Source organism: Prionailurus viverrinus, chromosome A2 (genome assembly GCF_022837055.1).
Source record: "Prionailurus viverrinus isolate Anna chromosome A2, UM_Priviv_1.0, whole genome shotgun sequence".
Taxonomy (NCBI): Eukaryota; Metazoa; Chordata; class Mammalia; order Carnivora; family Felidae; genus Prionailurus; species Prionailurus viverrinus.
The window spans coordinates 124,428,181-124,446,658 of record NC_062562.1 but is presented as its reverse complement, the minus strand read 5'-3'; the positions used below and the strand labels follow the sequence as shown (position 1 = coordinate 124,446,658).

At 37.8% G+C, this 18,478-nt stretch overlaps 1 protein-coding gene and 1 pseudogene across 8 annotated transcripts in view; one reads left to right on the top strand and one right to left on the bottom strand.

The window, feature by feature from the left end:
- Window positions 1-17,043, bottom strand: part of BBS9 (Bardet-Biedl syndrome 9) — a 458,993-nt gene extending 441,950 nt beyond the window's left edge. For 4 of the 8 annotated variants that reach the window (XM_047848254.1, XM_047848291.1, XM_047848301.1 and 1 more), the window contains exons 1-2: window positions 16,312-17,043; window positions 23-143 (exon numbers count right to left, since the gene is read on the bottom strand). In XM_047848254.1, the coding sequence (XP_047704210.1) occupies window positions 23-134 (112 nt within the window). In that variant the 5' untranslated portion in view covers window positions 135-143; window positions 16,312-17,043. The remainder of the gene's footprint in view (window positions 1-22; window positions 144-16,311) is intronic. The other 4 variants (XM_047848236.1, XM_047848246.1, XM_047848264.1 and 1 more) reach the window with 2 other exon arrangements.
- Window positions 9,243-9,800, top strand: LOC125153784 (NADH dehydrogenase [ubiquinone] 1 beta subcomplex subunit 10-like; annotated as a pseudogene).
- Window positions 17,044-18,478: the final 1,435 nt, after the last annotated feature.

Here is an 18,478-nt window from a genome sequence, read left to right as displayed (position 1 = left end):
TGCATGGCCATAAGTTGCTTACCTTGTCCATTTCCAGTATTGTCAACATCAGCCAAACACAAACAGCCTTGATCAAATTCTTCTTTTTCTCCCAGAACAGTAGACCACCAATCCCGGGCTTTAAATAAAGACATTTTCGTTCACTATAAAAAGAAAGCATTTATTTATAGTAAAAATCTACTTCACACCATGAATTATGAATTAATTATTTCTTAAGGCATAGCAAACTAAACTTGGACAATGCTAAAACATTTCTGAATTTAACTTTAATTTTGTATTTTGCAAACATATGTGAAACCACAAATCAAATGGCTGGAAACATAATCAAATATTTTGCAATGCCATTGGATAGTCAGTCTGAAAAATTATACGTGTATATTGGGCCAATTCTCTCTTCTGGGACATGTAGTAGACAATGACACACAGTAACAAAAAAAATATTCTTTGTAGGATCAAGATTCAAATTCTAATAGCACTCGTTAGTACATAATTCCTTAGCAAAATACCTAATTTTCCTACAGTTTGGTCACTGAAAAGACTGCATCATCTCATGCCACAATGAGTTGCTGAGAAAAGCAAATGAAGTCAAACGTATCAAATGGCTAACACTGGAACTAGTATATTACAAGGACTCAAAAAGCATTCACACCCTTTCCCCATTCTAATTGTAGAAAGGCAAAATGGAAGAAGAAAATTCATACCAAAAAAGAACCAGGAAAACCAGGTATAGGTGCATTTATACCACTATACCACTAACCATCTGTGACACTGGCAACCCATAAAACTTCTCTCTGCTTTGATTTCTCATCTAGAATAAGGGTATACCAGCAACATCTACCACAAAGTTACCGACATGGGTGAATGTGAATGCCCACTGGACCCCAAATTATAACACAAACATCACATATCCTGAGATTCTATGAAAGTTCGTTTATCCAACATAAATAAGCCTTTCCTTCATGCTACCCTGATTTAAATAATAGGAAATACAGTCAATTTTCCTTATTTATAAAGACATTCCATTCTATAAGGTCACAGCAAACAATGAGTTACTAAATACTGAACTATTGCCTCTAGGGGAAATAGAGAAGCTCCTGTGAGCCTCTAGTCACAACTTTTTCATCAACCAATCAATACATAACTTTGTTTTTTGTGTTTCTCTGTTTAAAACTACTTTATTTAATATACTGTTGATTCATTAACATTCAACTCTACAGTCAGCAACACTGTAACTCATATATTTGAAGGAAGCTTATCTGATACATGTATTTTCTCTGTAAGGTATATCACAGCCTTCTTGCACCTAATTAGAAACATTACACGGCACTTAAGCATTTTATATGGGGACGATTTTAAACCAAAATCAGAGCATATAAATAAATAAACAAATCCAAACAACAGAGATGTGGAAAACATGGCACTAAGTAGGCCACAAAAAGGACACTTATTTATAGTATAAGAGCTGAAACAAGAAGGCAAAGAATCACTGTGATTGATATCTTCCAGGAACATGTGTGTCAAGTGACTTAAATTTTTTTGCCACTCTGTGTATGACCATGAATGACCCAAAAGCACCATAAGTATTGACTCTGGTATCACAAATAAATTTCAGCAAACAGGTAAACTCACAAATATGGAATCTGCAAATAATGAGGATCAACTATACATTTAAAAAATGTAAATCAGGGGTGCCTGGGTGGCTCAGTCGGTTAAGTGTCCGACTTCGGCTCAGGTCATGATCTCACCGTTCGTGGGTTTGAGCCCCACATTGGGCTCTGTGCTGACAGCTCAGGGCCTGGAGCCTGTTTCAGATTCTGGGTCTCCCTCTCTCTCTGCCCCTCCCCCACTTGCACTCTGCCTCTCTCTGTCTCAAAAATAAATAAACATTAAAAAAAAATTTTTTTTAATGTAAATCAGGGGCTCCTGGATGGCTCAGTCAGGTAAGCATCTGACTCGGCTCAGGTCATGATCTCACAATTCTTGGGTTCAAGCCCCGCATCAGGTTCTGTGCTGACAGCTTGGAGCCTGGAGCCTGCTTCAGATTCTGTGTCTCCCTCTCTCTCTGTGTCCCTCCCCTTCACACTCTGTCTCTCTCTCTCTAGAATAAACATTAAAAATAAATTAAAAATAAAAAATAAAAAATAAAAAATGTAAATCAATCTGCTTCTTAAAGTATGCCTTCCACATAGGTTAATCATAGAAAGCAAGACCACTTGCTTTCCTTAAGTTGGCCAAGAAATTAGCTGAGAATCATGCAGTGGTGAAAAGCACAGACTCTGGAGGTGGTCAGTGTGAATCTGGATATATGTTCCATACAAACCAAGAAACCAAGGACAGGTTACTAAGAGTTACCAAAACTCCCCATACTTCAGCTTCCTCATCTATAAAATAAAGAGGAATAAATAAGAATGCAGTAGAGGCAACCTATAAAAAGGAAGAAAATATTTGCAAATTATATATCTAATTATGATTAATATACATAATACATAAAGAACTCATGAATATCAACAAAAAAATTGTTTTAATGGGCAAAGGACTTGAATAGACATTTAACCCAAGAAGAGTTACATGGTCAAAAAGCATGTGAAACAATGTTCAACATCACTAATCATTAGGGAAATGCAAATCAAAAACATAATGAAATACCACCTCACACCCATTAGGACAGCTACTACAAAAAAAAACAAAAAACAAACAAAAAACCCAGAAAATAACAAGTGTTGGCAAGGATGTGAAGTAACTGGAACCCTTGTGCATTGTTGATGAAAATCTAAAATAGTGCAACCACTATGGAAACTGTATGGTAGTTCCTCAAAAAATTAAAAATATAAATTACCATATGATCCACTCATTCTACTTCTGGGTATATATCCAAAGGAAATGAAAACAGGAGTTCAAAGAGACATTTGCACTCTTATGTTCATAGCAGCATTATTCACAATATCTAAAAGGTAGAGGCAACCCAAGTTGGGTTGTCCATCAGTGGATGAGTGGATAAACAAAGTGTGCCATATACATACAATAGAGTATTATCAGTCTTAAAAAGGAGGGAAATTATGACACATGCAACATGAATGAACCTTAAGAACATTATGTTAAGTGAAATAAACCAGTCAAAAAGACAAATACTGCATGTTTCCACTTATATGAGGTACCTACAGTAGTCAAATTCATGGAGAGTAGAACGGTGGCTGCCAGGGTTGGGGTGAGAGAGAAGTGGGAAGCTTTAGTTGATAGGTATAGAGATTCCGTTTTAAAAGGTGAAGAGTTTTGGAGACTGGTTGCACAAAAATGTGAATGTACTTAATACTACTGAACTGTACATTTAAAAATGGTTAAGATGCAAAAAAAAAAATTAAAAAAAAAAAAGAAAATGGGGGCGCCTGGGTGGCTCAGTTGGTTAAGCGTCCGACTTTGGCTCAGGTCATGATCTCACAGTCTGTGAGTTCGAGCCCCGCGTCAGGCTCTGTGCTGACAGCTCAGAGCCTGGAGCCTGTTTCAGATTCTGTGTCTCCCTCTCTCTCTGCCCCTCCCCTATTCATGCTCTGTCTCTCTCTGTCTCAAAAATAAATAAACGTTAAAAAAAAAAAATTTTTTTTTTTTTTAAATGGTTAAGATGCGGCACCTGGATGGCTCGGTCAGTTAAGCATCTGACTCTTGGTTTTGGCTCAGGTCATGATCTCACAGCTTTTGAGTTCAACCCCCACATCAGGCTCTGCACTAACAGCACAGAGCCTGCTTGGATTCTCTCTCTCTCCCTCTCTCTTTGCCCCTCCTCTGCTCACACACTCTCTCACTCTCTATCCCAAAATACATAAACTTTTTAAAAAATAGTTTTAAAAAATGTTAATAAAAATAAAAAAATAAAAAATAAAAAAGTTAAGACAGTAGGGTGCCTGGGTGGCTCAGCTGGTTAAGCACCTGACTTCTGATTTTGGCTCAGACTATGATCTCACGATTTGTGAGTTCCAGCCCCACGTCAGGCTCTGTGCTGGCAGTGCAGAGCCTGCTTGGGATTCTTTCTCTCTTCCTCTCTCTCTCTCAAAAAATAAATAAAAAAATAAACTTTAAAAATATTTTTAAGTGGTTAGGGTGGTAATTTTATGTTATGTATATTTTCTCACAATTCAAAATAAAAAATAAAAACTTAGTTTGAAAAAAGGAACACGGTTTTATTAGCACAACACTTGGCACAAATAAGCACTCAATAAACCTTAGCCATTGCTATGGTTTTTACCCTTTTTATGATATTTTTTAAAACCTACATTGAAGAAAAGAAACAAATGTCCTTCAATGTGTGAATAAACAAACTATGGTACAGCCTTACCATGGAATAAAACTCAGCAATTTTTTTAAATGAAGTAACAACAACTTGGATGGATCTCAAGAGCATTATGCTGAGTGAAAAAAAAACACCCAATCCCAGGGGTGCCTGGGTGGCTCAGGCAGTTAAGTGTCTGAATCCTGATTTCGGCTCAGGTCATGATCTCAGGGTCTCAAGATTAAGCCTGGCAGAGGGCTTCTCACTGGGCATGGAGCCTGCTTAAGATTCTCTCTCTCCCTCTCTCTCTGCCTCTCCCCCTGTTTGTGCTCACACTCTCTCTAAAATAAAAAAATAAAACAAATAAAAAGTCTTAAAAACATCCACTCCCAAAATATCACATATTAAATAATTCCATTTCTATAACATTTTCAAAATGACAAAATTAAACTGATGGAAAATAGATCAGCAGTTGCCAGGGTTAAGGGAGGGCGTGACTTTAACAGACTAGTAGAAGGGGATTTCTTTGAGATGACAGAAAAGTTCTGTACCCTGATTTTGGTGGTGGTTTCATGGGATAAATTTTAATTTCTTTGAGCCATATTCCAAAAAGAAAAGTGTATGTAATGTAAAACCTAGTGAATCTAAATAAGACTTATAGTTTAGTCATAGCATTGTATAAATGTCAATTTAGTAGTTTGATAATTGTTCTGTTATTATTAGGAAATCACTACTTTTGCAACTTCTATGTGAGTATAAGATTATTTCAATGACCAGTTTAAGGAAACAAACAACAAGAAAGAAAGAAAGAAAGAAAGAAAGAAAGAAAGAAAGAAAGAAAAGAAAAGAAAAGAAAAGGCAAGCTTCACTCAAGGCCTCTATTTACACTAAAAAAGAAATCAGATAAAGGCAAGGTGTTGATGGACATGAAGGGAAAAATACATAATAGGTAAATAAACTTAAAATGAGTTTTAACATATGTGGGAGAGTTTCTGAAAAACATCTGCATCACTTGTTATTACTAATAGCATTATATAACCATACAAATTGCCAGATGACTAAACTTCAAATCTGGCAGCAAGCATACAAAAAATGTAATAAACACTTTATTATACTTTTATTAGATTTTTTTATTTGAGAGGGAAGTAACAGTACTTAATAAGTGCCATATATTCTCATTATATATTCAGAAATATATGGAAAGTTGTAATATACCATATCATTAGACTACCAGTATAAAGATACATCATTCTCTTGCAGCCCAGAGAAGAGTGTTACCCAAATTCAGTACCACTCAAAGACTCACTTGGAGGGTTCACAGCATTTATCATATAGTTGTCATCATGGCTGTGATTTATTACAGCGAAAGAATACAAAGAATAATCAGAAAAGGGAAAAGGTGCATGGGAGGAGGGTGTGGGGGAGCTGAGAGGAAATTAGACACAAGCTTTCAAGGTAGAAAACCTGGGCTCTGTGGTCAGAGGCCAGGGGGAAAAAAAGGCAAGATGGCCAGAAAACTGAATAGGGGCATCAAATGAGACCAAAGGAAAACCAGGAGTGAGCCACCTGTAAGGAAATGAAAAAAGGTATATCTAGAAAAAGAGAATGGCCAGCTATATGAAATGCTGCTGATAATATCATAAAGAATAAAGACTTAGAGGCACAATCTCCATTTGGAGACACAGCCAAAAACAGAAATCAATAGGCTAACCAACAAGTGTGAGATCCTTTGCACACATTCAGCATCAGCCAGTTCAAAGGACTCTTACAGAGAGAAAATAGAAAGGGAAGATCTATATGTTCAGCATCCAAAAGGGTCACTTTCACCTCATGCACGCAGAAGAGAAAACCTCATGGGTTTTCTATAGAACAGATTAAATGCCTAAGTGATGGTCATAGAGAAGAGTTTTTTCCATCAATGCTATTAAATGATATTTTTAAAAAATCAAAGTGCTAAGATAAGTGACCACAAAAGACATAGCTACTGTTTGAATATAAACACACATGACTGAAATAGCTATTATGTGAAAATGGCCTCAAAATCCTGAGTTAATGAACAAATTTTTTCAGCTTGCTAAAATAAAAATGAAAAACAAAAAAACCCTCCAATATGAAAAATTAACTCTCCAACATAGAGAGTTGTCTGTAAATGGAAATGTTCTACATCAAACTATTTTTCAAGGACTTCTAGCATAGAATTTAAGATCTATTCTTACTAACAAAACAACACAGGCAACTCTGTTTCTCCTGCTCTCAGTTTCTCCTTAGTCACCCTTTACTTCACTAGCTGCTGAAAGCCCTCCTTTTCTACACTGTTCAGCTCCTTGCTACCCAAAGTGTAGTCCCTGGACCAGCATCAGTATTACCCAAGAACTTGTGATGCAAAATCTCAGCCTCATGTCAGACAAAATACCCAGATGATTCACATGCACCTTAAAGTATAAAAAGCACCAGGTGACCTGATACCTGATAGCCAAAGTAAATGTTTTCCTATATTAGGGCTCTACTTTACCACTTCCTTTTTTCCTGGTACCTGTGCTACAAGTTACCTTTCCAAAGCTTGGGAAAAAAAGACTTATTTTTCAAGCCAAAGGGCATGAACAGCTAGAAGGTACTTAGTAATCAGCTGGTCCTCTCATTCTGTAGGAGAGGCCCAGAAAGGTTAGTTGTAGGATTCCTCTAAGTCACACAGCTACTGGCAGAAACTTGTTTCTGTGTGCCCTCTCCCTGGTCTCTAGATCCTTGTCTTTTCAGGCTGCCACTGCCTGCAATTTAGTATCAGGAAAAAAAATGAAAAGCATGAGTCAGTAGAGGGGTTATTTTGTTTTGCTTTGTTGTAATTCTTAAGAGGGGCGGAGGGTGCTGATTTTAAACACAGGTCCAACAAATGGCTCTTCCTCACAGAACCAGAGCTATTTAATTATTTCGGACCAAATGACTTTCCTACCAGGGCAAACATCAGGTAATACATAGCAGAACTGCATAAATTCCATTACATCAAAATCCTACATACTGGTTCTTCCATGTCCCAGGCACTATCACGTACCATTGTGGACAATAATGTATTGAACTGTAAGGACTTACATCTCTATAAAGTTAATAAACAATAAGAAAACCAACAATTTGAGCTGATGTCAGTAGCCAGTATGTGCTTCCCAAATGCCTCTCTCTCTCTCTCTCTCTCTGATTTTAAAGACAGAAGCAAAGAAAGGCATGCTGCCCATACCCAAGAAATTAAGAAACCACAAACTGTGCTAAGTTGGCATACCATTAATTTCCTTTTGCAAAAATTGGTGGATTTTAAAACAACTTAAGCTGAAAGACAGTAGATTTTTTTTTATTTTTTTTTAATGTTTATTTATTTTTGAGAGAGAGAGACAGAGACAGAGTGTGAGCAGGGGAGGGGCAGAGAGAGAGGGAGACACGGAATCCAAAGCAGGCTCCAGGCTCTGAACTGTCAGCACAGAGCCCGGCGTGGGGCCCAAAGTCACGAATTGTGAGATCATGACCCGAACTGAAGTTGAACGCTTAACCGACTGAGCCACCCAAGTGCCCCATGAAGAACAGTAGATTTTAAAAAGGAGCTCCTTTCCACTTTGGCTTCAAAGATGAGTTCCACAGCAGGCCTGAATAATTTAAGATTGCTGAATATCCCTGTTTATCTACAAAAGGTTTAATCGTATGGCTCAAATAAAACATACATACAAAAAATTTATCTTTGCACATAGCAGTTGGTTTCCTAATAAGCATGTATATAATAACTTTTTAACTTATTCTTTAACAGTTTTACAAACACTAGATAGAGTACCTTGATACCTAATGGAACTCTGATCAAATCTTTTGATAACATAAGTATGTCTCCCATAACCATTATGCTATGCAATTTAAAGTTTCAGAAGATTTCACTTTTAGAATGACATGTGAGAAGCTCCATGGACCCACTCCCCAGGAAAATTGATGAAAATTATTTTTTAAAACAACCATTTAGAGTCTCTGGATATTGTCCTAAAATAAAGAAACATTAAAAACCTCCTAAAACTCAGTAAGAAAATTAAAAGTCTATAGTATTTTAAAAAAATGAGATTCACTCATTCTCTCCTCACTCCTGGCTCACAAGATAGAAACTCCACTCCAGACTGGTACAGCCAAGAATAAGGCACCCTTCTCCCCACAGCTTCTTGTCAGAGAACTATCTTCCCTGGAGGAGCAGGACATCAGCATTATTCATCTTGCTTCCAGCTACCTGTTGCTGACTAAAAACAAAATAGAAAATCTAAATAGACCTACAACAAGTAAAGAGATTGAATTAGTAATCAAAAAACTACCCACAAAGAAAAGACTAGGCCCAGATGGTGAATTCTACCAAACACAAATAACAATTCTTCACAAACTACTCCAAAAAATAAAAGAGGAAGGAATACTTCCCAACTCATTCTTATAAGGCTGGTGTTACATCAATACCAAAAGTAAGCAAACACAAGAAAACTACAGACCAATATCTCTAATGAATATGGATTCTCAGCAAAACACTAGCAAATGAATCAAGCAATATATAAAAGAACTATGCACCATGACCAGATGAGATTTACTCCAAGAATGCAAGGTGAGTCTAACATCCAAAAATGAATTACAATAGTACACCATATCAATAAAACAAAAATTAAAAACCACATTATCGCCTCAACTCAGAAAAAAGCATCTGACAAAATAAAATCCAACACTCTTCTACTAAAAAAACCACTAGTAATAAAAGGGAACTTCCTCAAACTGCAAAACCTATGGCGTATATCATACTTAAGGATGAACAACTAGATGCTTTCTCCCTAAGACCACACACAAGACTAGGATGTCCATATTCACCACTTTTATTCAACGTTGTACTGGAGGGGCTGCTACGCTGTGCCAACCTAGGTGTGGGACCCAGGTAGAGGCGAGGCTCGAGTGTCAGAGATCAGAGGCCCCCACACACCACCGCCATGCCATGCTGGACAGTTGGGACAAGGACGTGTACCCGGAGACATCATGCCACACACTCTTGCCCTCGCCGTAGCTCTCAATGCCCAACCCCATAACATATTTGACGAAGGCCTTAGACCTCCTCGTGGACCGGCCCATGACCTAAGAGACAGCAGCATATAAAGAACAGGTATTACTACTAACACCAGGAGTTCAGCCATGTGCCAGACATTACTGAGTGCCAGGAAAAGAATGTCTTGTGCATGTTTGAAGCAGAAATGCAATGGAGAAGAGACACTAAAGTTGACCAAGAAATTGTCAACATTATCCAGGAAAGGCTGAAGGCCTGTCAGCAGAGGGAAGGCAAGAACTACAGGCAGAACTGTGTCAAGGAGCTGGAGTGGTTCACCCAGGTGGCCAAGGCCTACCAGGACCACAATCACGATTTAGGGCCCATTATTCTACCAGGAAGTACCTGGCAAAACAGAAGAAGCAGATGCTGGCAGAGAGAAAAGCCACTAAAGAGGCCGCTGCTGCCTCTGGCAGCAACTTGAGCCCCTTCACACAACTATTACTAAAATAAAGAGTAACAGAGGTGCCTGGGTGGCTCAGCCATTAAGCATCCGACTTCGGCTCAGGTCATGATCCATGAGTTCAAGCCCCATGTCAGGCTCTGTGCCGACAGCTCAGAACCTAGAGCCTGCATCAGATCCTATGTCACCCTCTCTCTCCCCCTTCATTGCTCATGCTTGCTTGCTCACTCGCTCTCTCTCTCAAAAATAAAATATAAATAAATAAATAAACATTTTTTTTTAAAAAAGAGTAACAGAAACCTGTTCTGGTGTCCCCTTCAGCCCCCAACCTTGACATATTGATGAGCTTTCATCAATTCATCTTATTGTCCCCATCTCCCTTCAAATCCAGCTACTACTAAACTTGTAAGAGAAATAAACAAAAACAAAAAACAACAACATTGTACCAGAGGTTTTAGGTCAGGCAATTAGGTAAGAAAAAGAACTAAAAGGCTCCAAGATTGGAAAGGAAGTAGTAAAGCTATCTTTACTCACAGATGACATGATCTGGTAGATAGAAAATCCTAAGAAATTCAGTAAAAAACTATGAGAGCTAATAAACAAGTTAAGTAAAGTTGAAAGACACAATAATATTAATATACAAAAATCAACTGCATTTACAATAGCATCCAAAAGAATAAAATACCTAGGAATAAATTTAACAAAGGAAGTGTAAAACATATACCTTGAAAATTATAAAATATAGTTGAAAGAACTAAAGGAGATCTAAATAAACAGGAAAATATCCCGTGTTCATGGATCTGAAAACATAACATTATTAAGATGGCAATACTTCCCAAACTGATCTACAGATTCATTGCAATCCTTATCAGATCCCCATAGGACTTCTTCGTACAAACTGACAAGCTTATTCTGAAATTCATATAGAATTGCCAGCAATTCAGAATAGCCAAAATAATCTTCAAAAAGAAGAACAAAGTTGAAGGATTTCCCCATTTCAAAACCTAACTATAAAGCAATAGTAATTAGGACAGTAAGTACTGGCATAAGGATGGACATATAGATAAATGGAAAAGAATGGAGAGTCCGGAAATAAACTTACACATCTATGGTAAATTGATTTTCAACAAGGATGCTAAGACCATTCAATGAGAAATTGCAACAAATGATTATTATTGGATAGCCACATGTGAAAGAATGAAGTTGGACTCTTACCTAAAACCATATAAAAAATTTTATTCAAAATGGATCAAAGACCTTTATGTATGTTAATACACAGCTAAAGCTATAAAATTCTTAGAAACTCCTAGAAGACTTCTTAGAAGAAAACTTAAAAGTAAATCTTCATGATATCAGATATTGTGACACATTCTTAAGTTTGACACCAAAAGCATAAGTAACAAAAGAAAAAATAAAGGGATTTCACCAAGAGTTGAAACTTTTTACTTCAAAGAACACAAATAGGAAAATGAAAAGATGACCCATAGAACAAGAGAAAATACAAATCATATCTCTGATAAAAGATACCTATCTGTAACATACAAAGAACTCTTTATGACTCAATAATAAAAAGACAGAAACCCAATTTAAAAATGGGCAAAGGATATGAATATATATTTCTCCAAGTCAGCTATACAAATGGCCAACAGACACAAGAAAAGATGCTCAGTATCATTAGCCACCAGGGAAATGCGTATCAAAACTACAGTGAAATACCACTTTGTTCCCACTATGATGACTAGAATCAAAAAGTCAGACAGAAACAAGTTTGGGCAACGATGTTGAGAAATCAAAGTCCTCATACAATGCTGTTGGGAATATAATGGTACAACCACTTTGGAAAGTGATCTGGCAGCTCCTCAAACACTTAAACATAGAGTAATCATATGATCCAGCAATTCCAGTCCAAGAGAAATGAAAGCATATGTCCACATGAAAATTTATACATGCATGTTTATAGTAGCATCATTCATAATATCCAAAAGGTAGAAATGATCCAAAGGTCTATCCACTAATGAATATATGAACACAAAGTTGGCATGTCCATTAAATAGAATACTCTTCAGCAATAAAAAAGAAGTACTGATATATGCTACAACCTGAAAAATTATGCAAGAGAAAGAAGCCAGTCACTAAAGACCTTTTTTTTGTGATTCCATTTATGTAAAATATATAGAAAACACCTGAAACTAAGTACTGCATGTTAATACTACTTCAACTAAAAATAAATAAATAAGCAAACAAACAAATAAATAAATAGATAGACAAAATGTACAGAATAGTCAAATCCATACAGGAAGAAAATAAATTCCGGTGGGAAATAAAGGACAAGAGAGTTGCAGCTAGAGTGCCAAGTTTTCTTTCTGAGGTGATGAAAATATTCTAAAATTGGCTACAGCGCAAGTGACAGTTGCACATATCTGTGAATATACAAAGTAAAATATACAAAAATAACGTTGAGTTGTACAAATTATATTGGTGAATTGTATGTTCTATAAATTATATTTCTTTTTTTTTAAGTGTTAGAAATTTTATTAAAGTTAACATTTCACAAGGTCATACTCATACAAATCAAACTGCCAAAAGTTCCAGGCATACAAACTATCATCTGTGTTAATGTGCCATCTTTCTTCTCCAAATGTCAAAAATGTACTTATTTTAATGATACAAAAAGTCTTTAGAAAGTCCATTTGTGCTGGGTAAGAAACCTATGTCTTCATTCATTTCATGAAATCCATGTTAAAAGAACGCTGTCTTGGTTGTATATTATCACAGCACTCTTGTATTAATCCATTTTCCTCAATTCCCCATAGTGGACTGCCATCTTGTTTTCTCAGTGGTAGGGTCCATTTGAGACTCTTCAAGCTGACTGGGTGTAAATGGTTCCACCAACATCTATTACGTTGTATAGGCCCTTTAGAGAATTCAGTCTCAGGATTCACATTTTTGCTATATAAAATAGACTTTTGCAAATATTTCCTTTATCCTCAAGGATAAAACTCCATGGTCTCAGTCTTCAAAATGGCATACCTCAAATAAAAGCTGTATTTGTTCAGAACCATCATCAACCATATTTAATCTGGTAAATTACCCAGGCAGAAAGGGGCTCTCCTCTCATGGTCCCCTTTGGGCTCCTGCCTGTGGTCCACCGCCGCCGCCCCTTTCTCCACCCGGCCCTATAAATTATATTCCAATAAAGCTATTATTTTTTTTTTAAAGAATAAATGGTGATAGACATATGAGGAGTGGTTTTGCTTATGTGTAAAATATCCCATAATAAAAAATAATAAACTTTCACTTTTCTTAAAGTAGGATATTCCCATATTCTGGCCCCATTTACCACTCCAGCAGAACAAAAGGATAGCAAGTTAAATTCAGAAGGTTAGCAATATAAACCCTACCCTTTCTCCTAGATGGACATCCCACCCCATTAAGAGAAAGAAAAATTAACTACAAGGGTGCCTGGGTCTCACTTGGTTAAGCATCCAACTCCTGATTTGGGTTCAGGTCATGATCTCACAGTTCATGGGTTTGAGCTCAAGTTTTGCACTGTCAGTGCAGAGCCTGCCTGGAATTCTCTATCTCTCCAAACCCTGCTCACACTCGCACTCTCTCAAAATAAATAAACTTAAAAAAAAAAATTTAACCAGAAATTAAGACATAAATGAAATTCTAGGGGCACCTGCCTGATGCAGCCTACTAAACAAATAAATAAATAAATAAAATTCTGATTCATTTTCCAAATTCAAAGAGATACAGGCCTTGACTTTAAGATATTAAGGCAAGTAGTAGGCAGGGAAGGTCAGTTACCGGCAGGTTAGGAAGAAGGAAACTAAGAAACATGGGACATTTTTCAGCTGTGAAACCTGGTTTTTCTACTACAAAAACAAAAAGTATGCTGAATGACAAAAAATTAAATATATATAAACTGATTTTCTTATTTGGTTTAGTTAACTGTCTTGAATAAAAATAGGAAACAAGAATTTGCATTTTATCCACTCTTCATTCAATGTTGATTTCCAGCTCCTCAGTGGTTTTGTTTTTAAGTAAATGAAAAACAAAAACCAAAGATAAGATTTTCAATGGCTATTATCTCTTCTCCCAAATAGGTAACATTTACTAATCATTTACTAAGTCCCAGGCAGTGTTCTAAGTGCTTTGCAAGTATTCTATTTTAATCTTCAAAACAGAAGGTAGGTACTGTTACTCAGGTACGGAGAGATTAAGAAACCTGCCCAAGTGGTCACAACTAGTAAGTAGTAACAAGTAGCATCCAAAACCATTCTGTCTACTCCAGAACCCTAAACAAGTGCAACTATTCCACAAAGACCAAAAAGCTATACTGTTAATATTAACTCTAATCATTGCAAGTTCAAACTGCAGGAAAGTATTTTATACACGTAATTAAATTTTTAAAGGATGACTAGAAAACAATTCGAAGGTTTTAAAAGGTCCATACCTATAAAGAGCCACAAAAGATTGATTTCTTATGCCTTATTAGAATAATAAGTAGAAAATAATCTCTCTATCCCCTCAACTCCAGAAATGCTTTTCCATATTTATCACTTGACACTTTTTTTAATTTTTAATACTTGCTTATATGTTATCTTCCACACCAAATTTACTCAGATTTAGTTTTTCTTTAAGATATGGATGTTTTCACACCCGATTGGCCTAGTCCTACAATAAGGATGACTAGAACAATCACTGCAACAATAACCCCAAGTATCCTGTGGAAAGAAGGCAGATCCTGGAATTAGAAGGCACACTGACACTATTGTTGTTCGTATTTGGAGTTTTGCTTTCTCCAGGTCATGCCAGTGCTGCCTCAAATTTTGGAAAGTAGGAATCAGGGCATTCAGTGCAAGAAAGATGACAAGTGTATGTAGAATTAGAAGAATGCTGCTTTTGAAGATAATATAAGAGATCAGTGTTGGAATTTTCAATAAAAGGCACAGAAGACAAAACACAGGAAAGGGAGTTAGACAGATTTGGGTTCCCTTTTTCATTTCACACTTTAGCAGAGTGACCTTGGACAAGTCCCTCACCTTCTAGTCTCCCAACTGTTCTGCGGAACGGAAAGATAAAATGACCTAACACATGTAATTGCTTACCCAATGCCCAACCCATAGGATGTACTCAATAAATGTCAGATAAATGTCACTAGTAACCTAGTAGTAGTAGTAATAGAAGTAGTGGTGGTGGTGGAATGTATCCTGAGCAAGACAAAGTTACAAATGCCAGTCTGAACCTCTGGACTGAATATTTAAATGGGATATTCAAAAAACTGACAGTAACCTTTCACTGAAATGTTAGTTGGCAGAGATGTTTTATAGTAACTCCACGTGTTTCAATAATTTTTGAAAAATATTTGAAAATCTTTATTCTGAGGGATGAGATTTGATACATACATCAAAAGGTTTAAAAGATTTAAAAATACTATATAGGGGCTCCTGGGTGGCTCAGTCGGTTAAAAGTCCAACTTTGGCTCAGGTCATGATCTCACAGTTTGTGGGTTTGAGCCCTGCGTCGGGCTCTGTGCTGACAGCTCAGAGCCTGGAGCCTGCTTCAGATTCTGTGTCTCCTCCTCTCTCTGCCCCTCCCCTGCTCACGCTCTGTCTCTCTCTCTCAAAAATAAACATTAAAAATCAATAAATAATACTATATACTATTGATACTGGATTTTTCCCCCTCAGTGAATGTTTCCATCAAGAAATTGTACCACAAACATAAGTGTGTAGTTGCAACTTAAGAGTAATTACACACAGCTACACAAAATGAAAAATCCCTTAAACTCTAATAAATAACTTATAAATTATTTGCAAAATTAAAAGCTTTTTTTTAATTCTTTTAAATATTCACACACACACGCACACAAATCTCAGCAATTATTCTATTTACATATTTCTAACAAGTTAGAAAATCTATCCCACTCTAAATGCTGGCAGATTTTAGTGAAGCCCCATAGTTTTCCCCTAGCATCTTCAAGTCGTGTGTGTGTGTGATATGGTTTCATGTTCAAAGTATAAGTGAGATGGAAAAAAGAAAAAAGGAAAAACTATGAATCTCTCCAGGAAATTCAAGTCAGTTGCAGGACTGGATTGGAGAAAGGAGATGCTGATAAAAATCAGCTCAGGTCATCTAAACTGCTGTGGTCTGCAATACACAGAGAAGGAGAAGGAATAATCCTATTGCAAGAAGAATTAAAGGGTATTAGTGCATGTATCCTACTTCAGTCATAGGCTGAGAACTGCTTTGACCATTTGCTCCCAAGACCTGTTGAAGTGCCAGGGGAGGAGGCGGCTTGCGCACCACGTGACATTCCTGACTGGAATCTTTAAAATTTCTTATCACCCTTTCTCTTAAATGTCCGTAAATCTCACACACATTGTGTCGTACTTGCGCTTTGTCTTATTTTTAACGCAAACATCCTTCTGGAGAAACCTATCATCCAATATCCCCTCAAACCATTACATGGCATCAGGGATCAATCTTGCCCCCAAAACGAAACACAGAAAGGGCATTCACTCTCCCAGTGTTTAATTCCAGACACACTCTTACCTGATGCCGAATCAGGTGGGTCCTGCTCCACCGTTCCGGCAACTCTCCGCAGATCTCCCTTTAAGAATGCCCGCCAGGGTCCCAGGGCTGGAACGACGAGACCAATGGAGGGTGCAGAGAAAAGCAACCCCTCGCTTCACTATTCCCTGTCGTTTCCCCGCTCCAACCTGTTCCACGTCCCAGGCAGAGAGAAAGAGCCTCACCAGGCAGCACCACCACCTCCACAGAGTTGGAGTGACACCCACGAGGAGTAAACCTGCATCCTTTCTGTGTCAAGCCCAGAGACAAGCGGGGAAAACGGCATCAATCTCTTGGAAGAGTCCAGGCAGGCCAGAACAACGGCAAGTCCCGCTTCTCACAAAGAGGAGGAAATGGTGAGGGAGGCAGTCAGCGGGATGTAGAAGATAAAGGACACCAACGGCGGAAGGGACACCTCCCCACGCCTGCCTAACTCCAAGCCATCTTCGCCCTGTTGTCATAGCACTTTACAACGAACGCCGCTGCGCAAGTCGGATGGTTCAGCTCCGATGCCTTCTGGGGGCTGTAGTCCAGAGTGGCTGAGGAGGTGGAAGGCGAAAGACTTGTTCTGCGTGGGTGGTGGTTGGAATCAGATTTCTACCGGACGGGGCTGGAGTGAACCACTCCCTGGTCCTCATTAGCAGAGGGATAATTAATACCATTCCTTTTTGCGTCTTTTGACTGTTCCTCAGACTTAGGCTCTGAGGAAGACCCGCCTTCGACTCTGCTGCGGACGCAGGCCACACCCCCTCCACGCCTTCCCGTCCCGCGTGTCAGCACTCGGGGGTGGGGCTTTCCTAGGGGGCGAAGCTCCGGCAGAAGGGGCGGAGTGTCAGGGCTTCTACGCGGGCACGCGCTTCCGAGCCTCTGGGATCCGGTAGTTTTCCCGCCCTGAGGCGCAAGAGGCCCAAACCTTGAATTTAGCAGCGGTGGTCAAGGTGGCCGCAGAAGTGAGCGCCATTATGTGAGCCCTGATGGCTGAGGTGGTGCTGGCCCAGTACATAAATTCGCCCTGAAGAGGAAGACGGGGCTAAAGATCAAAATCGTCAAAGTGGTGGAGCCTTTAAACAATTTTCAGGTGTTTATTTTTTCCTAGTAGAAACAGTGCTACTATGAGGTTATTTGTACCTATTCCCTGATCACACGAGCTATTCTCTGTAGCCTATTCCCTGCAGTGGATTACCTGGAATATAGGTATATATATGTTCAACTTTACATTGAACATAAGAATTATGCCAATTTCTCAAACTTGTATCTGTGCTTTCAAAATCACTATAGGTGTAATACCCTAAAAGTCACCAACCTTGAAACTTACTGTTTTTTCCACTGGATTTTTTCCTGTTTTTCACCATACCTGTTTTTCACATTCTGACTAGAAAATATAATTCTAAGTTATTACAGTTCTTAAAAGAATTTCATGAAAATCATCAAGATCATTAATTTTTAATATTTTGATATTATTAAACCATCACAACATTTGTTATAAAAAAAAGAAACGGGGAGGGGGGGCACCTGACTCTCAGTTGGTAGAGCGTCTAATTCTTGATCATGAGTGAGTTCAAGCCCCATGTTGGGCGTGGAGCTTACTTCAAAAAAAATTTTTTTAATAAAAATGGAAATTACTTGGATTGACAATAATAGGAGCTTAGGCAAATTATGATGAAATTCTATTCCACTATTAAAATTCAAATTATTGAATGTTTGGCTTGAGTGTTCATAATGTGAGAAAAAGTGTAAAAGATGTATGCAATTTGATATTATTTTTGAAAAGAAAAACATAAGAAAAATGTTGGAATTTTCACAAAAACCTTTACTGTGGCCACACAATGGGCTTAGGAGAGATTTGATTTTTCCTTTGTATGTTCATTGTTTTCCATTACTCATTCAATGGCATGCATTAACTTTATAATTAGAATAAAAGTTTTCTTTTTTTGTTTTAAGTTTATTTATTTGACAGAGGCAGAGAGAGGGAGGGAAAGAGAGAGCATCCCAAGGAAGCTCCAGGCTGCCAGCACAGAGCCTGATGCAGGGCTCAAACCCCAGAAATTGTGAGATCATGACCTGAACAGAAACCAAGAGTTGAACACATGATCAACTGAGCCACCCAGGTGCCCCAGAATAAAAGTTTTTTTTAAATAATAGAATAAGG